Source organism: Brassica napus, chromosome A5 (assembly GCF_020379485.1).
Source record: "Brassica napus cultivar Da-Ae chromosome A5, Da-Ae, whole genome shotgun sequence".
Lineage (NCBI taxonomy): Eukaryota > Viridiplantae > Streptophyta > Magnoliopsida > Brassicales > Brassicaceae > Brassica > Brassica napus.
The window spans coordinates 23,068,243-23,091,275 of record NC_063438.1 but is presented as its reverse complement, the minus strand read 5'-3'; the positions used below and the strand labels follow the sequence as shown (position 1 = coordinate 23,091,275).

General features: G+C 38.5%; 6 protein-coding genes across 6 annotated transcripts; 3 read left to right on the top strand and 3 right to left on the bottom strand.

Annotated features, from left to right (window-relative positions):
• Positions 1-569: 569 nt before the first annotated feature.
• LOC106452219 (tRNAse Z TRZ4, mitochondrial) lies at positions 570-5,039 on the top strand. Its single transcript, XM_013894276.3, has 10 exons — positions 570-1,056; positions 1,156-1,245; positions 1,314-1,358; positions 1,442-1,496; positions 1,572-1,615; positions 1,690-2,306; positions 2,398-2,542; positions 2,998-3,048; positions 3,153-4,148; positions 4,560-5,039. Exons 1-10 carry the CDS (start codon positions 679-681, stop codon positions 4,914-4,916), a joined length of 2,778 nt encoding a protein of 925 aa, XP_013749730.2. The 5' UTR covers positions 570-678; the 3' UTR covers positions 4,917-5,039.
• A 1,048-nt stretch (positions 5,040-6,087) lies between these two features.
• On the top strand, positions 6,088-10,012 carry LOC106452218 (protein MODIFIED TRANSPORT TO THE VACUOLE 1). Its single transcript, XM_013894275.3, has 6 exons — positions 6,088-6,294; positions 6,372-6,679; positions 7,415-8,155; positions 8,310-8,465; positions 8,557-9,498; positions 9,611-10,012. The coding sequence occupies exons 2-6, from the start codon at positions 6,473-6,475 to the stop codon at positions 9,650-9,652; spliced, it is 2,088 nt and encodes a 695-aa protein (XP_013749729.1). The 5' UTR covers positions 6,088-6,294; positions 6,372-6,472; the 3' UTR covers positions 9,653-10,012.
• A 1,242-nt stretch (positions 10,013-11,254) lies between these two features.
• LOC106345377 (ethylene-responsive transcription factor ERF036) lies at positions 11,255-12,375 on the top strand. The gene has a single exon (XM_013784578.3). It carries the CDS (start codon positions 11,441-11,443, stop codon positions 12,161-12,163), a length of 723 nt encoding a protein of 240 aa, XP_013640032.1. The 5' UTR covers positions 11,255-11,440; the 3' UTR covers positions 12,164-12,375.
• A 1,757-nt stretch (positions 12,376-14,132) lies between these two features.
• Positions 14,133-18,119, bottom strand: LOC106452217 (probable inactive ATP-dependent zinc metalloprotease FTSHI 2, chloroplastic). Its single transcript, XM_013894274.3, has 11 exons — positions 16,676-18,119; positions 16,262-16,434; positions 16,028-16,129; positions 15,774-15,938; positions 15,553-15,693; positions 15,190-15,348; positions 15,027-15,112; positions 14,857-14,935; positions 14,646-14,768; positions 14,515-14,571; positions 14,133-14,430 (listed from the first exon to the last, which is right to left on the bottom strand). Exons 1-11 carry the CDS (start codon positions 17,991-17,993, stop codon positions 14,218-14,220), a joined length of 2,616 nt encoding a protein of 871 aa, XP_013749728.2. The 5' UTR covers positions 17,994-18,119; the 3' UTR covers positions 14,133-14,217.
• A 1,078-nt stretch (positions 18,120-19,197) lies between these two features.
• LOC106345375 (CASP-like protein 3A1) lies at positions 19,198-20,084 on the bottom strand. Its single transcript, XM_013784577.3, has 2 exons — positions 19,795-20,084; positions 19,198-19,712 (listed from the first exon to the last, which is right to left on the bottom strand). Exons 1-2 carry the CDS (start codon positions 20,079-20,081, stop codon positions 19,361-19,363), a joined length of 639 nt encoding a protein of 212 aa, XP_013640031.2. The 5' UTR covers positions 20,082-20,084; the 3' UTR covers positions 19,198-19,360.
• Positions 20,085-20,287: 203 nt separating this feature from the next.
• Positions 20,288-22,658, bottom strand: LOC106452216 (nuclear pore complex protein NUP35). Its single transcript, XM_013894273.3, has 4 exons — positions 22,504-22,658; positions 21,627-22,243; positions 20,903-21,014; positions 20,288-20,799 (listed from the first exon to the last, which is right to left on the bottom strand). The coding sequence occupies exons 2-4, from the start codon at positions 22,202-22,204 to the stop codon at positions 20,485-20,487; spliced, it is 1,005 nt and encodes a 334-aa protein (XP_013749727.2). The 5' UTR covers positions 22,205-22,243; positions 22,504-22,658; the 3' UTR covers positions 20,288-20,484.
• Positions 22,659-23,033: the final 375 nt, after the last annotated feature.

Here is a 23,033-nt window from a genome sequence, read left to right as displayed (position 1 = left end):
ATTTCACTGTATTAGTTTTTAGAGATGCGAAAACTTTTTTATTTACTTTATAATCACTAAATAATCTTTGTATGAGTCTTTAACTCTAAAATGTCACCCATTTTTAGTTTCACGAAAGGGCACCCATTTTTCAAGAAATCTAATTCAAATATGTCTTTAACTCTAAAATGAAATTTAGACAAATGAGAGATACATGTATTTTAGTGACATGTATAATAAAATCAATTATTTTTAACATTTACATGTACATAACTTTTTTTTGACATCATACATAATTATTATATACCAGAAATTGAGACGTTACATGTAACAAATATACTTTAGAGATTTTACCAAAAAAAAAAAATATACTTTAGAGATAGTTTTGGTTGGGCCGTGATAGGAAGATGACAAAATGGTAGAAGGGAAATATTCAACAGTAACAAATAAACCATCACTAAATCCAAAGATTTGGAAAAAGGGTACAGATATGGGCCGAAGATATCTGCAGTTTAAGTACAAAGGGATCTCTCTCAATGGATTACTTAATGGGCCGTATATAATATATAAAAGCCCATGGGCTAAAGTGACGATTTCATTTTCTTGTAAAAACATGAGAAAAAAAAAATATCAATCCAGAGAGAAGACTCCGAGGAAGAAGAGGAACTGAAGAAGGAGCTTAACATTAACAGTACGAAGATGTTAACTTCAATGCCTCATCATAATCTAACCCTCCTCGGCTTCTCTCCTCTAAAGTCTTCCTCTTTCGCTCTCTTCCTCCGACCCTTTTCTCTCTACCCAATCCTCGCCTCTTCTCCTCCTCCCTCTTCTCCTCGCCGTCCTCGCGCCGCCGGTTACCGACGCAGCGACCCTTCTCCTCGCTTCCCTCCGCGACGCAAGTGGAGCAGCTTCGAGGAGGAGAAGAGTAGGCAGAGGAAAGGCATGTCGTCGTCTTCAGATTCCTTCGAGTTTAACAAGAGGAGAGCTGAGGGAAAGGATAAGATCGATAAGCCTAAGAAGAGTCTCAAGAGGAACACTCGCACGCTTAATCCCACCAACACCATTGCCTATGTCCAGGTTTTTTTAATCTCCACTTTCAATCCGTTGTGGGTTTTGTTCAAAGTTTGAAACTTGATCTCTCTCTCTCTCTCTCTCCGGTTCTGTCTGAAATTTTAGATACTTGGAACGGGGATGGATACACAGGACACGTCACCTTCTGTGTTACTCTTTTTTGACAAACAAAGATTCATCTTTAATGCTGGAGAGGTTAGTGTTATGATCAGCTTTTGTTAGTAGATGTAGTCTTCTTACTTGCAAGTTGATTGAATTTGTAGGGCTTGCAACGTTTCTGTACAGAACATAAAATTAAGTTATCAAAGGTATGTTTTGTGTCTCTTTTTTTTTGTGTATGATGAGGTTATTTTTTTGAAATGTGATTTGATTTGTTAACTTTTTTTTTCAGGTGGATCATATATTTTTATCTCGTGTGTGCTCAGAGACAGCAGGTGGACTTCCAGGTTTGTTTTCTTGATCCTGGAACCAGCTTCAATGTGTGTTTCTGCTTTAAATCATTTATGTTTTAAATGCTTTAGGTCTTCTACTCACTCTAGCTGGTATCGGAGAAGATGGTTTATCCGTGAGTGTTCTTCTCATATGATCTCTTTGTATGGAATTGCTGAAAACTTATAATGATTCTTGTGTTAAAAAAAGGTGAACGTATGGGGTCCTTCGGATCTCAAGTACTTAGTTGATGCTATGAGGTCATTCATCCCTCGTGCAGCAATGGTACACACACGAAGTTTTGGCCCATCTGACTCCACTCCTCAGATTAGCTCGAGTAAAGCCAAGGATGATCCCTTTGTTCTTGTTAATGACGAAGTTGTGAAAATCTCCGCTATTCTCCTTGAACCAGGAAGCAAATCTGGTGAAACGTCGGTTGTGTATGTTTGTGAGTTACCTGAAATCAATGGAAAATTTGATCCGGCCAAGGCCATGGCTCTTGGACTTAGAGCTGGTCCAAAGTACGGTAAACTTCAGTCTGGACAGTCGGTGAAGTCAGATTTCAAAGATATCACGGTTCATCCGAGTGATGTGATGGGACCTTCGGTTCCTGGTCCTGTTGTTTTGCTTGTGGACTGTCCAACGGAGTCACACGCTGAGGAACTGCTATCTACTCCATCGATGAAGAGTTATTATTCAACAGATGGGGATAAGTTTGTTAATTGTATTATACATTTGAGTCCAGCTTCTGTGACGAATAGTGCGACTTACCAGAGCTGGATGAAGAGGTTTCATTCTGCTCAGCACATTCTCGCTGGACATGAGACGTGAGTCTTCCTCAGTTAATTGTTTTTTTTCCTTATCAAAAAAAGTTGTTGATTTTTATTTTTCTAATAGTTTGTTTTGGTGTTTGGTCAGGAAGAATATGGAGTTTCCCATCTTGAAAGCTAGTTCTAGAATCACGGCCAGACTTAACTATCTATGCCCACAGTTCTTTCCAGCTCCTGGATTTTGGTCTCCTCAACATGCAACTGACTTGACAAATCCAGATTCTTCTAGCAAGGTTGGCAAATGCTGTCTTGATACTACATTTTTTTTAGGGGTGGGCATTCCGGTACCACTGTTCAGATTTATTTGGGGTTTAAGGGATAGAAATTTAAACCCCATTTGGGTATTTATAAATTTTGGTTTGGGTTCGGTTCGGTTCAGATATTTGATATTTGGTTCGGGGGTCGGATATCCATTTAAATTATGTAAACAAATTCAAAAATCTCAATATACCTTAAAATCCAAAACTAAAAATAATATACAACATATAAATTTGATTAGTGTATGATAAATATCCATATTTAACATGAAATTGGTTCAGTTTAGATATTTGGTTGGAGAACCAATAGAAATTTAGCCTATTTTTGGAGATTTAGTATTTTTGAATATTTAATTTTAGCTACTTTTCAAGTATTTTGGATAATTTCTGATATTTTTGAATCAAGCTGTGTTCTTTTCTTTGCTTGTCAGTGCTTTGGTTCAAGTCTTGGTGAAAACGTTTCAGCTGAAAATCTTCTCAAGGTATTGAAGTTTCTCATGCTTTTGGTTCCTTTCCTGTTGTTTTCGTGCACTGGTTTGTTTAGCTCTTAATCTTTCTCTCTCTAACTTTGTTTTATGGTGCGCAGTTCACTCTGCGTCCACATGTCAACCTTGGGATAGACAGATCTTGTATCCCTAGTCAATTAACGTCCTCACGAGTAATAGATGAGCTACTCTCAGAGATTCCTGAGATCAGCTCCAAGACCGAAGAAGTCAAGCGTTTATGGAACGGACCACACAACAACAAGATGATGATCGAAGAGCCGTGGCTGAACGAGAGCACTGTCCCAAGCTGTCTTGAAAACATCAGACGAGACGACATGGAGATAGTCCTTTTAGGCACCGGTTCGTCCCAACCTTCAAGATACAGAAACGTCAGTGCGGTTTACATCGACCTGTTCTCTAGAGGTAGCATGCTCTTGGACTGCGGGGAAGGCACTTTGGGGCAGCTTAAACGAAGATACGGTTTACAAGGAGCTGATGAAGCGGTTAAGAAATTGAAATGTATATGGATCTCTCACATCCATGCTGATCACCACACGGGACTTGCTAGAATCCTTGCTCGTAGACGTGAGCTTTTGAAAGGAGGGGCTCGTGAGCCGGTGATTGTGGTTGGACCAAGACCGCTTAAGAACTTTCTCGATGCGTATCAAAGACTTGAGGATTTGGATATGGAGTTTCTTGATTGTAGGAACACCACTTCGACTTCTTGGGCTTCTCTAGAAACCACCAGCCCTGAGAAAACTACCAGCAACGGTAGTGCAGAAGGTTCTTTGTTTAGTAAAGGAAGTCCAATGCAGAGTATATACAAAAGACCGAGTAGCCCAGTAACGGACAATGCTTCAGCTTTACCGTACTTGAAGAAACTGAAAAGGGTTCTAGGAGAAATGGGTTTAGAGGATTTGATTAGTTTTCCTGTTGTGCATTGCCCTCAAGCCTTTGGGGTTGTTTTAAAAGCAGCAGAGAGAAAGAACATGGCCGGAGATAAGATTCCGGGTTGGAAAACTGTTTACTCAGGCGACACAAGGCCTTGTCCTCAAATGGTTGAAGCTTCAAAAGGAGCAACTGTTCTTATACATGAGGTTAGTGAAGCTTCCTACTTAACCATAACTATTCTAAAACATGACTTTAGGCATGCGGGTTTGGGTAGTTCGATTTTTAAAAAATTTACTGAACTAACCGAAGTTTTTGGTTTCGATTTTATTTCAGTTAAAAAATTTGATTAAATTCCGTAATTTCGTTAGTTTGGTTAATTTGGTTCGAAATTTTGGTTAATTCGGTTCTAGATTTGGTTACCAATTTTTTTTTGAAAGATCGAGCTAACTGATTACCGAACCGAAAACCGAAGTTTCTTCTAAACCTGCTGAATAGAACCGAACTTGTAACCAAACTAACCAAAAATATTGGTTCGGCGAGTTCGGTTCAAAACCACAGGCCTACATGACTTGTTTATTCAATTCTAGTTAAATTTCATCTTCCTATTTGTTACACAGGCCACGTTTGAGGATGCGTTGGTAGAAGAAGCTGTTGCAAAGAACCATAGCACGACTAAAGAAGCAATCGACGTTGGATCTTCGGCAGGAGTGTACCGGATCATACTGACTCATTTTAGCCAGAGGTATCCGAAGATTCCGGTGATTGACGAGTCTCACATGCACAACACATGCATTGCTTTCGATATGATGAGCATAAACATGGCGGATTTGCATGTGCTTCCAAAGGTTGTTCCTTACTTCAAAAACCTGTTCAGAAACGTGGTGGTTGATGATGAAGATGATGAAGGAGAAGAAGAGAGTGATGATGGTTTGATGATGAGTGTCAACAAAGTCTCAAGCTTTTTCCGCAATTAGAATGTTTGTTTATTTAGTTTTTGGTGTTTGCTTTGTTATTTTTTATTCGAATTAATTGAATTTTTCTTGTAGCAGAAATAAATAGAAATTAATTTATAAAATGTGAATGTGAAAGCTTCTTTATTTGAGTAGTTCGTAGAAAAATGATTTATTATTAAAATATAAAAAAATCTTTATAAAAAATGTGGTGCAAATAGAATTATCTCAAGTTCTCAACCGTGAATATTCATAAAACAGTTAAAAATGGCGTAGGTGTAGTAGTCAATTCAAACATTAATAATAGAATGTCAAAGATGATGTAAAATACTCCCTTCTTTTTTTCATACGATGTTTTAGAAGATATTTTTGTTTCAATGTATTTAATGTTTTGAAACTTTTTATGTAAAATTATTAAAATATTAAATGTTAATATGTTGTTTTTGTCTTATTAGTTCAAAATAGCAATAATTAGTAATTTTTCATTATTTTTGTTGTTGTGTATTAATCTCCAACCTAACTCTATGTGATTTTGACATAAATTTTTTTTCAGTCCATCACTAAAAATAACATAATTTAGTGCAACGCTATAATTTCATATTATTCATCACACTAAAATATTATTCAGTTAATTTATTAATAAAATAAATTATAAAATAAATTATAAATAAAACATAAATACATATAATATTATAAAATAATCTTTAGTGTAAAGTTTGTTGTTATGGTTGGAAAAAAAAAATTAATGCTAAAATTATATTAAAATAATGTGATTCTAACACTGAAATAGTGTTTTGAGTTGGAAATGGTGTTAAAGCTAAAACATTGTATAAAAAAAAAGAGGGATTGGTTCAAGATGTGTTTCAAGTAAAACATGTAATAAATCTTTCGTTTTCTATACTCCCTCTGTATCATTTTAAGAGGTGTTTAAGGTTTTTGCATAGATATTAAAACAATATAAACTTTTATGTAATTAGCTTTAGTTACAGAAAATAACATTGAATAAAATTAATTTAACCAATAAAAAAAAGATGTAGTATTTTATAATTGGTTAAAAATTTCAAATGATATTAAATTTTATTTAAAATTGTGAAAATATCACTTATTTTGAAACAAAATTAAAATTCTTAAACACTAGTTAAACTGATACCCAGAGAGTATCATTCATTTAATTATAAGCCCAAAGGCCAGATAAGATTGTACAATGACAACTAAGAAAGCCTCACATATAATTTGTTGGTGTTAGAATTATACAAATAAAAAATATATTAAACGTAATAAATATTAAAACATGTGTGAGAAAAAAGAAAATAAAAAATTGGGAAGAAAGTTGTGAATCGCTTCCATTCTGGATCTGTAATTGACTCCTTCTTTCCTTCCTTGTCACGTACACACACCGACGGTGAGTTTCAACGATCTCTGCTTCTCTTCGATCTGATTCCGATTTGCATAACCGATTCTACTTTTACTGGATTGCAGGCAGGCGAAATCGAGCTCCCGATCGCGAAACTGACCTGATCCGATAAGAGCCTTCGATTGATTGATTGATTGATTTGCTGTGCGTTTGGGAATTCTCGATCATGGACACGAGCAGGAGAGCGGTGGAATCGTATTGGAGGTCGCGGATGATCGATGCGGTGACCTCTGACGAAGACAAGGTGGCTCCTGTTTACAAATTGGAAGAGCTCTGCGACCTCCTTCGTTCTTCTCACGTCTCCATCGTCAAGGAGTTTTCCGAGTTCATTCTGAAACGTCTTGATAACAAGAGCCCCATCGTTAAGCAGAAGGTGATGGTGTTACCTTTTGTTAGATCGTTTGTAGATGTTGCATGTGGTGGGGATTGAGTTAGTTTACTGGCTTTGTGATTAGGATTATATCTTAGAGTTGATAGGGAAGCTTAGGATTGTTATTGCTGATTATTGTAATTGTATTCCTTTTCTCTGTTTTGATTGGCTAAGCCGATGGTTGACTGATTAAAATGTTGTTCCTTTTGTGAAATCATTTGCCTCCATGTGGAGATTGAGTTAGTTTGCTGGTTGATGTCTCTTTGGAGATTCATATCTTAGTTATTTATCCGTTTGATTATAGCATATAGGTGATTGGGAAACGTTTGCTTGTTATGCTATTGTTCCTTTGTGAGATCGTTTGTCTCCATGAAGTTTTTGATTGAGAATGTTGCATGTGGGGATTGATTTAGGTTGCTGGAGTTTAGGATTTAGTTCTTTATTCGTTTGATTATAGCATATAGTTGATTGGGAAACGTACGATTGTTATGCTGTTGTTCCTTTGTGAGATCGTTTGTCTCCGTGAAGATTTTGGTTGAGAATGTTGCTTGTAGGTATTGATTTAGTTTGCTGGTTAATGTCTCTTTGGAGATCTAGATTTAGTTCTTTATTCTTTTTGATTATAGCCTAGAGTTGATAAAGAGGCGTAGAACTGATAGCTTTATGGTCTATTTCTGGTTTAAATTTCTCTTGGGACTGTTTATGCTGATTCTGGTTGTTGTAATTGTATGTATGCAGGCTCTTAGACTGATAAAGTATGCTGTGGGGAAGTCTGGCTCAGAGTTCAGAAGAGAAATGCAAAGGAACTCTGTGGCAGTTCGCAATCTATTTCATTACAAGGGGTATCCAGATCCTTTAAAAGGGGATGCGCTTAATAAGGCTGTACGAGATACTGCTCAGGAGACAATCTCTGCTATATTCTCGGAAGAGAATGGTAGTAAGCCAGCTGCTCCTGAAAGCATCAACAGACGCATAGAAGGATTCGGGAATACTAACTATCAGGTGCCGGTTAATGATAATAAGTCGTTCCTGAGTGAGGTGGTTGGTATTGGAAGTGCATCGATAAAGCAAGGAATCAGTAGTTTTGCTCAAGGTCATTTGTCTAATAAGAATGAGAGTGGAAGCAGCAGCTACAGAGGTCCGAATCTCCACAGATCTTTAACTTTGGAAAATGAGAACTCGGGTAGATATGATCCGGTTAAGCTGGGGAGTGATGGTAAATATGGGGCGTCTAAGAACACGAGTGGTGGATCTTGGGGGCACGTTTCTGGAGAGGCCGCAAGTGAAAGTTCGGGTTCAGTTCGTCTTGAGAGCAAAACCCGTGAGGAAAAGCTACTGGAAACAGTTGTTACATCTGGTGGTGTACGCCTGCAGCCAACTCGGGATGCACTTCATGTATTCATTTTAGAGGCTGCGAAAATGGACACTGTTGCTTTAAGCATTGCTCTTGACGGGAAGCTCCAGTCCCCAATGTGGCAGGTATGCTTATGATATGAAACTGTTTGATGCGAATGTTATGGCCCTTTTATTGGTTCTATCATTTGTATTTTCCTTCCCTGGCTTGTTCCTTCTGTAGTATTAAAAAGGTCTTCCCACGCTTACTTATTAAGACATTTTGAAATTCGTTTGATAGGTTCGAATGAAAGCTTTATGTGTCCTTGAGGCCATTTTGAGGAAGAAGGAAGATGGTAACTTGTCAATTGTTTACACTTATTTTAGTGAAAACACAGATGTCATACAACGATGCGCAGATTCTCCTCAGTCTTCTCTTCGTGAGAAGGCTAATAAGGTAAGATTATCCTTGTTGCAAGCATTCACAAAGCTTTCGTTTTTGGTATATTTACATATGATGGTTAACTCAGAATACTGGCTTTGTGTAGGTTCTGAGCCTTCTAAATGGTGGTCAGTCAAAGGGTTTTGTGAGCAGCTCAGAGAATACTGTGAAGCAAGAGACTGCTGTTGATTTACCTGACTTGATCGATACAGGTGATTCAGAGTATACAACAGAAGATACTTTAAACATGCCAAATGCTATTAATACTGGCAGTACAGTGACGACAGCAGCTCCATTGATGGATGACGATTGGTTTGGGGATAGCACTGACACTGGATTGATTAGCAGTGAGAAGAAAAATGATGATGACCCTTTTGCAGATGTATCATTTCATCCTAATGAAGAAAAAGAAAGTGCAGACGACCTCTTCTCTGGAATGAATGTTGGGGAAAATCCAACTGCTGGTGGTAATCAAGTGCCTGAGCTATTTGATATGTTTGGTTCAACTACAACATTTGAAGCAGAGCCCAAAGATTCTAAAAGCATAAATGATCTAATGGGAAGCTTCTCCATTGACGAAACCAAATCAAGTCAGAAAGGCTCGTCATCAAGCACCCTTCCAGAGAATATATTTGCAATGCCGAGCACCACCAGCCACCAAGAACCGGAAAATCCTCTTGGAGGCATTCTTGGCTCACAAGGTTCTGGGTTTATTCAAAACCCAATGGTTCCTGGGGGTGTCATGCCCTTTAATTTCCCTCCTGGGATGATGATGAATCCAGCCTTTGCGTCTCAACCTTTGAATTACGCTGCCATGGCAAGCTTGCTAGCTCAGCAGCAGCAGCAGTACCTTGGTAATTTATCCAACTTCCAGCAGTTTAGCAACATGAACGCTCAGGGCAGTGGAACTGTTCTCCCTATGGGTACTAGCGGAGGAAGTCAGTCAGCATTTCCTGATATATTCCAGCCAAGTTTTGCTAATCAAGCTCCAACCTCAACAATGAATGGTCCGAAAAAAGAAGATACCAGAGCATTTGACTTCATCTCCGTAAGTTTTACAATCAATCTCACTCAATATAGAGCTGTAAAAATCTTCTTTTACAGCCACCCTTGTCTGATTTACATATAGAGTAACAACATATATGTTCATGTGGGTGCAGGATCATCTTTCATCTGCCCGCGACACAAAGAGAATATCTTGATGCTTTGCTTATATCCGGTGTTACATGTTATTTAATGAGATATGGACAGAAAGGGAAGCGTTTATCTATGAGAGCTGGAAGAGACTTCAGGAGAATGTGGAGATTACGAGGTTTACTTTCTGATAGATTTGAATCATATGGTAAGCTTTTTGCTCTCTTTTTCTTCTTTGTTTGTCGTCGTTGTCTTATGTTTGGAGTCATTGTTTATGTGGAATGAACATGTAGTTTTAGAATTGCTTTTGTTTTCACCTGTTGGATTTTAAATGTGTTTCGTCTTCTCGTTTGCTACATATATATCTGAAGAGACTGGGTCTGTGTATCGCAATAGACAAGAAATGAAATAAAATTAAGGAACCAAAAGAGTCTTTTCCATTAACAATCTCCATTTCTTCTTGGAGGGAGCACAGCCTGTAATGAATGTAACGAAGTATATGTTTTTGTTTGTTTCAAGTCAGCTTCTTACTCAGCCTAGTCTCAGTTCAGATTCCTGACGCCTGTTGATGGCCAACTTAATCATTACAATATCTCCTAACTGTATAGTTTTTAACACGTTTAGGTCTTTCTTTTGGGGAAAGTAGGCTTGGTCTATTTTGAGTCAGCTTTGCTTGTTATGCCTCGTTTGTTTCATTTAGTTTTGACGTTACATAGTTTATGAAAGGGCTTAGAATAGGACCACAATGTTACATTTGTAGATGTCTTTAACTGATGTTTTTGATAAGAGTGCCAACTTTTATGATATTTTCTTTTCTACCAACGGTAAAGATAGAAAAGAATGAAAAAGTGGTTGAAAGTTACTTTTATTTTTATTTTTTTTAAATGGGTAACGGAAATGATGAATTGACGTCTTCAAAAGTTTAAATGTAATTAATATTGGTGTGTTCTTTTTGTGTATATATGAAAATGAATAAATAAAAAATGATCTCAACGGGAAGATTGATAGCGACACACGTGAGTAACTTTAGATTCTAGTCTCTCTGAAAGAGGAAACGATAGCATTTTAGATGATAATTACAAAGTCGGAAACGTTCTCCTGTGAATCTTTTTCTCTTGTTTCTTTAACCTTTTATTCTTTTATCTTATGTTCCTAAATAGTTTGGTTACTGAGTGATTAAATCTCTAGATAGTTTATGTAACTACTAATGGTTGCAATTTTCTGGTTTGTTTTTAAACAAGAAAAAGCTTCGTGGTATGTGAAAATTGGGTAGGCTAAGTGTCACTTAAAATGGAGCGCCTAGTTTCCATAAGTCAAATTTGGTATTTTATTTTCTTCGATTGTTTGTCACATTTCCACCAAAATAAATAAAACCTTAGAAACAAGAACTAGATAAGCAATACTAGTCCACTTGCTGACAAAAAAGAAAAGGAATTGTCTAAATAAACAAGAACAGTCCGAGATATAATACCCCCACTAATCAATCACCATTGATTCAGTTATGTATTATTGAAACACAACTTAACTGTGTATAATTGGTTTTTTTCCTTCATAACAAAAAGAAAACTAATTACGCATGATTTTATTTTTGAAATTAACATGAAAAAACTTTCTTTCTATAACATGAAATTGTTATATTAATTATTTTGCTATTTTATATAAGGTTACAATATTATTAGTTATTCTGAGATCCAAATACCAGAAAACGTGTTAATTCTTTTTCTAATAATTAACAAAAAGTGAGAAGAAGGAAAAAAAGAATTGAACATCATGTTGCAGTCTATAAATACATCTCTCACGTCCGCAAACACACAAAACAAAATAGTCTCTCTTCTCTCAAACGACTACAAAAAAAAATGACGTCATCCAACAGTTCTTCATCACCAACATCATCGTCTTCGGACCAATCTGATGTAACTACAACAACAAGCACCCACTTGTCCGAAACTTCACCGAAAAACAACAAAAGAAAGAGAAGCAATGATTCTTCTTCTTCTTCTTGTTCCTCTTCTTCAAAGCTTAAGCATCCTGTTTACAGAGGTGTACGGATGAGAAGCTGGGGCAAATGGGTCTCCGAGATCCGACAGCCTCGCAAAAAGACTAGAATCTGGCTCGGTACATTCGCCACCGCAGACATGGCGGCGCGTGCTCACGACGTCGCTGCTCTCGCCATCAAAGGCTCCTCCGCCGTCATCAACTTCCCGGAGCTTGCCTCTGTCCTCCCTCGTCCGGCGTCATCTTCGCCGCATGATATCCAAGCAGCAGCTGCGGAAGCCGCCGCCATGGTGGTCGACGGAAAATTGTCAGAGTCTGCTAAAACAGAGATGAAGGAAGCACCACCGTCGCCGGAATCTTCGGAGTCTAAGGAGGAGGAGAGGTTGGAGGAGATTGTGGAGCTGCCTAACATTGAAGAGGGGAGTTATGACATGAGCGTGAAGTCACGCTCCGACCTGGATTATTCTGAGCCGTTGGATTGTTGGGTGTATCCTCCTCCGGTTATGGATCTTTATGAAGAGTTCTTGGAGTTCGATTTCTTGGAGTTATGGAGCTTTCCTCACACGGAACTGATTAATCCTTAATTAGGTTTAATTAATAAGTTGCATTCATGTATTGATAAATACATTTGTGTTGTTTTTATTTGTACGGATACGTAGTATAGGAACTGTAGTGGTAGTATATGTTGTAACATACGGTACCAAGGCTAGAATATACAACTATTGTAAAATTAAATTATATTTGTACTTATCATACAATTATTGTAACTTGGTAAATCAAAGCTATCGTTACGCAATGTTCTTGTGTTTGTGAATGGAACAAAGCAAACATTTTTTTTATCAAAAAAAAAAAAAAAGAAGCAAACATTTAAAAAAAAAAACAAAGCAAACATGTTCTTGTGTTTATGAATTAACAAAGCAAACATGTTCTTGTGTTCCTTCTTAACGTATAGTTTTTAAAGGAGTCAATGGCTGTTCTTTGTTTTTTTTCAATAGTCAAGTCTTCTCCAATGCTCACATGGCAAACTTAAGAATTCAATTTCAGAGATACTATATTCTAATATATTCATAAGCTTACAATATTATCTCCAATTTACAAGGTTGTAGATTATTATCAACCATGTCATTTGTTGATAAGATTCTCGATGCTAAACATTTATATACACAGTTAGGTGATTCTAAGATTTTAGGTTGGAATATATATGTTTCTAATCTCTTTTAAAACGAGATGTATCTCAGAACACGCTAAAACATTCTAATGAGGTGCACCGTCCACTCTTTTTTCACTAATAATATATTTTGACCTTTTATATAACTTTATTATCATTCGATATCTTCAAAGATCAAATAATTATAAACCAATATATACCCAATATTATTTCGGTATGTTGTCTCCACCAACAAACCTAAATAATCCATCTTATTATTCATATCACAAGTCAATTATTTTCTTGTTTTACAGTGACTGTAGCCGCTGCTGCTATGTTCCAGATTCTTTGGTTCTAATAAATATATTGACATGCTCATCGTTTATAGTAAATAATATATACTTCGAACATAAAACACGCACTTGGATATTCCATGAACAGGTGCAATTACATGGTGAAAAAAAAGAACAGTGGTATTGCATTTTAAAGTCCATATTCACATCTCTTTTTTTGAAGTTGTTAGCGTGTTATCAATCTTCTCAAACACGAGTGTTTTTATATATAGTATTTTAACGTGTTTATTTTAGCTTAAACAAATAATTTCATTTGATAATCAGAAGAAGGTGGTGGCGTGGGAAGTGGGGGAAACGATGAACAGATAGGGGGAGAGTCAAATAATGCCGTTGTGGACTTCTGTTTGTTTTTGTCAATTTCTTTCACGAGTTCATATAAATTTTACCGTTGTATAAATAGTTTTGGACACTTGATACGAGACAAGAACCTAAGAGAAGGAAGCGTGTGGAACTATTTTACATAGATTATAAGTAAGAAATTAAAAATTATGTTTAGTTGTCTAGTGCTTAATTACTATTGAAATCTAGTGTAACAAATGATTGATATACCAATATGTGAACTATACTATAAAACAACTAGGCATGTAAGAACTTCATATAATAAAATAATTCTGGTAGGGTATCCTATTTTATTTTAGTATAAATGAATCGGGTGGGTACAATAATAATAGAGATTAAGTCATGAAGGTGGCTAATTAACCAATAAGGAGGTTTAAGTAAATAATTTGGTAATGTGTAAATATCATATAGTTGTCGAATCTTGTAAGTCAAATGTTATCTACCCTATAATATAATCTAATTGTTTTATGTAAACCGACCAACCTAGGACTCTTGGTTTGGTTACTAATCAATTTGCAATTTCACCTAAACAAATACCAAAAAAATCAAATACATAAGAAAATGTGTCATTTTTCAGTGTCTTTTAACCAATCCTTTTTATTTTATATTGAAATTTATAACCCCATGCTTTACATAACTCGTTCATGTCACATGTCAGAAAGATCCATGATTATTTTTTTCAAAATTATTTAAAATTGATATTTCCTTCAAAACTGAAAAAAATATTTTTTTTTTATTGAAGCTCGTTCACATGCCACTAAGATTACAACAAGGTCTACGTTTGCCACAAATCATCTTATCAACTGTTCCTTGCACTAGTCATGTCCTGTTTCATCACGGCCTCTTGGAGCTGGAGCCGTTTGATTTTCCTGAGTTCAAGAATGCTTGGTGGCATTGGTTTAATAGAGCCATAGAGCTCAACAAGAGTGAAGAACTCTTGTTTCGAAAGACTTTTCTTCTGAACCAGTTTATCTACCACCTCGTCCATGAGCGTCCGGTTCTTTTGGAGAATCTGGTGTATGCATTTTGTAAATCACACTTAAAACATAACCAATATAAAAAGGATACAAAGAAGTCAATTTAGATTGGTCTATACCTCTTTAGCACGGTCGTAACACATGTTCAATATCCGCAATGCCTCCACATCAATATCCTGCAAATCAAATCAAAGTAAATGAGATGATGATAATATTCGTTTCTAGACATTTCAAGATAAAGTGGTCTTACGTTGATTCGATCAGCCATCCAGAAGTTATTCAAGCCATGATGTTTCTCAGAGAGACCACCAAGAACCAGTGATCTAGCAGCTGACCTTGCGTTATCCGATGTTTCAGCCCATATGGTACTTAACTGGAACAAATCATTAGCAAAGATTCTTTAAGAAAGAAAAAGTATAAGGTCACATCTACTATGTTAAAGGAGATCATATTGGTCTTACCTGATCCTCACCGTACCATAGTTCATCTGCAGCACGAGGTGCTAGCTGAACAGTTATGTGATCCAACAGGGATTGTCGGCTGCATAGTATAAACCACCAAGGAGACAAAGATCGTAAAGACCCCATGCTTAATCAAGAAATCAAATTTGTTTTTTAATAAAGGTACAGACCTAAGCATGCCTTCTTTGAATTTGATGTGGTCCATCTTCACACGGACATAACCCAATTCTCTACCAGCTCTAGGGTTGATTGTCAGCTGATCAAAGTCATTTAAATGTCAGTCAAAGACTAAGGGGGTTTGAAGGGGAAAAATAAAGATTTTAAGAAACATACAAATTCGATATTCTTGAGATCAGGAAAGTTCACTGCCACAACAGCCATAGCAGCTTCGTTTATAGCAACTTGTCTCCACGTCTCAGAGCTCCTATCTTTTCTGTCTAACATTCCTCTCTCTTCTATTTGTGCAGCTTGAAGCAAATCATCTGTTGTTAACTGCATTACAGAGAATATATATGATCTGTTAGTCCTTTACTTGCTGATATCAAACTTCTTGACTTGTTATAAGCCTAAGCTAGCCCAATTCACACAGACCACATACCAGAAACCAGATGCTACGTGATACTATCATTTGAACTCAAAACCATCCAAAGGCAGATACACATTTAAGTAACATGGACTTTAAAATAGAGATCCTACCTCAGTTCTTCCATCACGCATCATATTGATAGCCGCGATTTCAACGATATTAGCAAGCTCTGCTCCAACCATGCCGTCTGTCATGCTAGCAACTGCCATATAGTCCAAATCTTCAGCCATCGGCTTCTTACGAGCATGAACCTTAACAAACAAACCAAACGAAAGATATAGCTCTTTGACCGAAGGACAAACCCTTTACTTTACAGACACGAAGCCATTACCTGCAGAATCTCCATACGTCCGATAAGACCAGGCTTAGGAATGAAGATTTTGCGGTCGAACCTTCCAGGCCTCACAAGCGCAGGATCTAGAATGTCTGGTCTATTTGTGGACGCGATGGTTATCACCTCTCCTCTTCCTTCAAAACCATCTAAAGAAACAAGGAGCTGACACAAACACAAAACCATTAAACATTTTTCATCCCATGGAAAAAAACGAAGAAGACAACAATAACACAATCTATAATGTCAGGAACCTGATTAAGAGTGGCATCCCTTTCTTGTCCTCCAGATCCCTTTATCAACCCACGCTCTCTTCCAACAGCATCCAACTCATCAATGAAAACCACAGATGGAGCCTGCAGTCAGATTATACCTAAAAATTAGCATCCAGTAACAGTAACAAACTGAATCCTAACTACACACCAAGAGGTATTGCTTTAATTAAGCTCCACGCTCAACACATGTGAGCAAAGTTAACAAGGACTTACATTGTCTCTAGCTTCCTGATACAACGCTCGTACACGAGACGCACCAACACCAACGTATATCTCAACAAACTGAGAAGCAGATATAGAGAAGAAGTTCACTCCAGCTTCACCAGCCACAGCTTTCGCCAGTAACGTCTTCCCCACCCCAGGTGGCCCACATAATAGAATACCACCTGCAAACAGTTTCAAAGGTTATACTCCCTCCATAAAATTTTCGTTTCAAAATAAATATCGTTTTATAATTTCAATGCAAAATTTATAAACAACATTCTCCTATTTGTTTTTCTATTGGTTGAAATATGGTCAGATGTATAGGTAATAGTGTTTTTATTTTAGAAATATGCAAAAATTTAATGTTTTCTTAATCTATGTGTATAAACCTAAAACTAAAACGGAGGGAGTATAACATCCAACCTGGGATCTTGACACCTCTCCTCCTATACATCTCTCCATGAGTGAAAAACTTAACAATCTCCTCCAACTCAAGACGAATCTTCCCAAGCCCCGCAACATCCGTAAACTTCACATCCACACCCCTCTCAAGATACTCAGGCATCCTCCTATTCGACGACGCTCTCCTCACACGCGCCCCTGACTTCATAAACTGCTTCGCCATCTGCAAGTAAGGATTCTTCTCCCCACTCCCTCCTCCTCCTTCCTCCTCCTCCTCATCATCCAACTCAATCCCTTCCATCTCCCTCTCCAACTCCCTCATCTTCTTCCTCTCCTCCGCCTCCGCCTTCTCGATCTTCAACCTATCGTCGTAGTCCTTCTTCTGCTTCCTATAGTTCAGCACAACCACACGGTAAAAGATGTAGAAGAAGACTAATCCGAGAGCAGTCGCTACATTCGAATCCTCAGCAAGTCTGGCCCACATAAGGCCCATGTCACGGTAGTTCCTCCTCGCTTCTACTAAAGACTCCTCGTACTTCTTCTTCCTGAGAGCTTTCCTCTTCTTCCTCTCCTGCATCTTCTTCTGCGCCTTGATGGCCTTCTCCATCTCCTCGCTCTCCTCGTTCATCCTCTCCATCTCCTCCTTCCTCTGCCTCTTGAAATCCTCCCTCATCCGCTTCAGCTCCGCGGCCCGTTTAGACTCCTTCTTGGGCTTGGCTAACGTCAGCATGTACGACGGGACTCTCCATAGGAACCCCAAGTAAGGAGATGGGACAGGTGGCTTCTTAACGGCAGGCGAGTAAGCGTTAACGCAAACTGAATCGATGTTTAACTCGTCCCATTGTTCCCAAAACCGTTTGTTACCGTCTATTGACGGAAGCACGGTTCTCAGCACGTGCGAGTCTTCTAAGACTATTAGCACGGGCTCTGGTTTTAGGCGTAGGGTTAAGGATTGAGGCTTGATGACGTGTCTGAGTTTGTTTTGGGATTTGAGGGTTAGAAGGTCGGTGTAGGGGATGCGTTTGGAGACTACGGGGAGGTCTTTGGACCAGGATTTGAGCTGTTCGGGTGTTAAGGCTTCTTGAGGCTTCTTGAGGGATCTCTTCTTCGTTGCGGCGGCGGCGGCGGCGAGGGAGGGTTGGGGAAGAGAGGCGGAGATTAGAGTGAGTGTGATTGGTATTGCGAGGAGATTGATTTTGGATTTTTCTTCGTCGTCGTCGTGGTGAGGATCGTTTGTGTTGTGGCATGAGATTGAGATTGAGGAGGGGTGTTTTCTAGGGTGGTTTGAGGGAGAGAGGAAGTGTGGAGATGGTGAATGTAGAGGGAAACGATAAGCCATTGGTGTTATTTGATTGAGGTGGAGACTTACATGAAGAAGACGAAGTGGATTGCGATAAAGCAAGCGCGAGGAGATGGATTGAGCAACATTAAATCTCAGAAAAGAATCTCATTCCTCAGGTTAGAGAGGATAGAAGCAGCAGACAAACACATAACAGTTGTGATATCAGTGGGCTTCTTGAAAGCCCAATAACAGGAAGTCAGGCCCATTTTCTTCTTAACACCAAAACTTGGAACATCAATATTTGATTCTGGTGTGTGTGTGTGTCTAGTCTAAGTTACCTTCACGACTGTGTAGCCTTTGCTTTTTTTTTTATTATTGGTCAGTGATGATACAAAGGAGTTGATTCTGGTGTGTGTGAGTCCAGTCCCATTAAGTTGTTTCATGAGTGTGTATCATTTGTTTTTTTTTATTATTGGTTAGTGATGATACAAAAGATTTGATTCTGGTGTGTGTAAGTCCAGTCTTTAAGTTACCTTCATGACATTTGCTTTTTAAAGAAAATTGGCTACTGATGACACAAAGGAGTTGATTCTGGTGTGTGTGTGTGAGTCTAGTCCCTTTAAGTTGTTTCATTAGTGTGTAGCTTGTTTTTTTTATTGGTTAGTGGTGATACAAAGGAGTTGAGTATGATGTGTGTGTGTGTGATTATATGACACAGTGGTTTCTGAGTTTTACTCTTTGTGATCGGTCGGCATGATAAAATAGATTGTTACTTAAAAAAAAAAGCCCTAACTTGCGGTAAGAGTTGGTTTACTCTAGTGTTTTGTACCAATAAACAAGGATACTGGTCAAAGTTGTAGGATAATAGCAACTTTGTTTTGTTGAAAACTGACCAATGTTATTGGAATATATGGTATACATAGCAAACCAACTCATATCGCAAGTTAGGGCATTTTTGGGCTTAATTTTCCTCTTTCAACGCAGCAAATGTACAAGTGTCTTTTCTTCTTCTTCTCCAAAACTTTGTAGTGCAGTGGATGGTTTCATAGCAATTCTTGGAGAATTAACAAGGAGCAAGGCATCACAGTTAAGAGATAAAAGCTATGTATATACGTTTGGGTATCCATTCGAACTCGGTATGAATTTTTATGAATATTTGTAAGTTTTGTTTGATTCGGTTTGAATTTTTTAGGGTGCTTTTGAATAACTTAATATATTTTTTTGAGGCAAATTTTATCGTTTATTTGTGACTCGGTCAACAAAATTGAAAAACTTTGGAATTGGAAGATTCGTTGACATCGATGGAAACAAACAAATTCCAAAAGAAAAAAACATAACAACACATGATTATTGTATGATGATTAAACATCAGAGATGTAGGAAACAGAAAGAACAGGAATGTTAATCAGTAATAATTCTCTAGATCAGTTGCGGGATAGATGGAGAACGTCGAGAATAGAAGAAGCAGCGAGGAGGAGGAACGAGAGCAAGGCGAAGACGACGGAGATTGCGAGATGGTCACAGAAGAAACCTAGAGATTTGCAGAAATTGGGAAGAGGCATGTGTCTGATTCCTGTTCTGTTCATATTCGTCACTCCTAGAGCCGCTGATCCTCCACTCACCATCGCATATCCCAATATCTGATCCGCAAGGAAGCAAAACCATGCTTGTGTTCTTGTCGGAATCACCGGAGATTTTCTCATTAGTCTGGTCCCGCTCAAAATCAGTTGCAGCAATGAGTAAATAACCGTTGCTGATGAAACCGCCACTAGATAACTGTAATATCAACGAACACTCGTGATTCTTACAGTTAGTTATATTATGTAACGTATCGTGTGTGATTATGAAAGTGGCTTACATGAGGGAATCTGAGAGAGACCAGACGGCGTGGAGCTGAAACTCGAAACCGTAGAGAGTTGTCATGCTAGTCTCACGAGCTGTCACCATTAACGACACAGTCACAGCGGATGCGGCCATGCACATGGCTCGTAACACAAACATTGCCACGTCATTGCGTTTGCCGCCGTGACGGTTAACCTCGCCGTATGTGGTGGGCCTGGTGGCTGTGGTAATCACATCGCGGATATCAAGCTTCGTGACTTCCACAGTTTGAGAGTTTTGTTTCTGCTCTGTTGCTTTCACCATTGCGTCTCTGTAGAGTCAAAACTACTAGTAAAGGGGGAATATAAACACGCATGCTGCTGGATACGTGGCGGGCTACACTGGAAGTTCAAAACGCTACCCGTGAGGCTTCTCAGGTTCCCATGTAATCAGTGTCTTTTCAAGTTTTCTCAGTGGTGGTCGCTCTGCACGAGGCATGATCAGTGTGTACTCTCAAATACAAACAAAAATTTAAACTGCTAAAAATGATTTTTTTTAAAATATCGGATTTATACCAGTTATAGCTGTCGTCAATACAAAGACACAATTTGAATTTTTGATCACGCTCTGAATTTACCTAAGCACTCATTTTGCTCACAAAAACATGAAATATCTGTGGATGGGAAGTTATCACTGGTGAAATGCCAATTTCGAAGGAGAGCAGGCCTTAAACACCGAACATCAGGTCGACGAACTTTGAGACCATCGACTTTGATGGAACGGCCATGGCACCTCCATTTGGTTGAGGGGAGAAGGCGCTTCCGTTTTGCAAGTAGTGAGGTCGAGAAGAGGCTCCCCTAGCTGCGTTGAACTCGGTGTCTCTGGTGGATGATGGTGGAGGTAAAGGCATGAATCCTTGGTTGTTCAGTCTTTCGTTTAACGCTTGTCTCTGTATCGGGTCTACTGGCTTTACACCTACTATTACCACTCCGTTTATCATCATCCCGGTTTTGCTCAGGGCCTTCTGTGCGTCAGACCGGTTCTGCATCAAACACACACACCATTGTTTCATTTTTTAGTTTGATTCATTCAGAAGGTTCGATTATATTTGTCTGATGATACACCTAGAAGAGAAGAAGAGTAACCTGGTAGAGGATATGCATCCAGTTGGCATTCCTTGGACCAGGAACATGTTTCACGATCATACCGCACTTTTCAAACTCTCGTAGTACCAAATTTGTGTCACTTGGAGAAAACCTGAAAGCATTACGATCAGTTCTTAAGATCGAAAAAGTTGGAGACAGACACAAAATAATGAACTTTATAACAGTACCACAACACAGAGTTATCATCCATGTAAAGAGTCAGAATTCACAATGCCCAAAAGTAAAATCACAATCAAAGGGTGAGCCATATCTGAGCAATGAGTAGCATAAACTAAGTATCAGGTGCACCTAGAGTTACATAGATATATGAAAGTTGACAAACAAAGAGCGAAAACAGCAACAGTTAAATGAGCAGTTCTCTAAGATTGAAAAAATGGTCACATGGGAGACAAGGACACAATAAGGTACTTGATAAAACTACCAATACACCACTTATCAACCATGCACCTAGAGATCAGTTCTTAAGATCGGAAAAATGGGAGACAAACACAAAACAAGCACTTAATAAAACTACCCCTGTACCCACTATTCATGTAAAGAGTCAGAATTCACAATGCTCAAAAGTAAAATCACAATCAAAGGCTGAGCCATATCTGATTACTGATTAGCATAAACTACATACCTACAGTTACATAGACAGATAAGGGTTGACAAATAAAGAGCATTTACACCAGCAAAGCAATGAAAGCTTGAATGAACTTACCCATAGACAGTGACCCACTCTTCCTCTTGAACATTCCCTGTGGGTATAACCTGCCTCTGAACCTCAGGCCTAGCAACTTCCCTCGGTGGCGGAAGAGTAACCAAAGCACCAGGCTGAACCACCCCTTCAACAGGAGACCCCTTCCCTTTATCCTCCTGCTCCGCACTACTCCCACCTCCCTTCGACTGCGACCACCAACTCGGACTCCCGGAAACCTGCTGACTCTGCTGCTGCCCACTCAGCAGCGAAAAAGACGGACTCGCTTCCAACTTCCCTTTACCGGGAGTCACAACGTTCTTCCCAGAGCTCTGGAAAGGCGTCCGCCTCACGGATTTGACATCCGGAGACGCGGAGTAGTCTGCAATGCCAGACTCCGGAGAGAAATCAGACCGGTCATCGAGAGTATACATCGGAGGCGGCGGAAGATCGGAGCCTCCGAGATTCTCACGCCATAGTGCAGATACAGCAGCTGCTTGCCCCGGGGTTGAGAACTTTCCGCGGCGCGCTGAGACAGGAGAAGCTAAATCTTGAAAGAGGAGAGATTGCCTCCCTGTTTTAGGAGTCCTGTGAGCACTCATGATGGCTACTGAACAGAGTCTTCTTTAAACTATCTCTCTCTGCAAAGGCAACAAATTGGTGAACAAAAACTCATCAACAGCAACTCTAATCCACGCCGTTAGATCAAAAACTTCAAAGCTCAAGTGTTCGTTACAAACTAAAGCTATCCTAAAGAGAAGAAATCGAAGAAGTGGAACGAAATGATCTAAAGTTAGCGACTGAGAAGGCAGTTGAGATTCACGCTAATCATTCGAAAACGATAACGAAGTAAGAACAATCATACTATTGGATTAATCGATAGAGAGAGAATTAGATATACCTGAAGATGCAGACGGCGGTTTTTCGAGTTTTCCGATCTGGGAATCCCGGAGAAGCTCAGCTCAGCTCGAGCTTAGAAGGAGCGGAGGGAAGGAAATAAAACCCTAGAGTAATAGAGCCAACAATGTAATGAAAACGCAAAATAGATATTAAAAAATATTCAAGAGATTTACGAAAATAGCCTCTCGTTTAAACAACAGGGAACAGGCGCCGAATCTTATGTGGGCTAAAAATGGGCCTAGTTGAGAGTAGTCGGCCCATAAGTTTCTATAAATTAAAATTGCATAACACTAGGTAGTACTATAAACTAAGGGGGTGTTAGTTGGGATGAGATTTATAATGAGTCTTAGAATTTCTAAGTCTAGTGTTATTGGTTTATAGATTTTCATATTCTCATTAAAATCTATTGTTATTGGTTTGATGATTCTATAATTCTATACAAAATCATTTGTTATTCAAAAAGTTTAGATTTTAATGATTCTCCAAATCTATTAAAGTAAGTGTTATTGGGAGTTGAATTCTTATCATTTT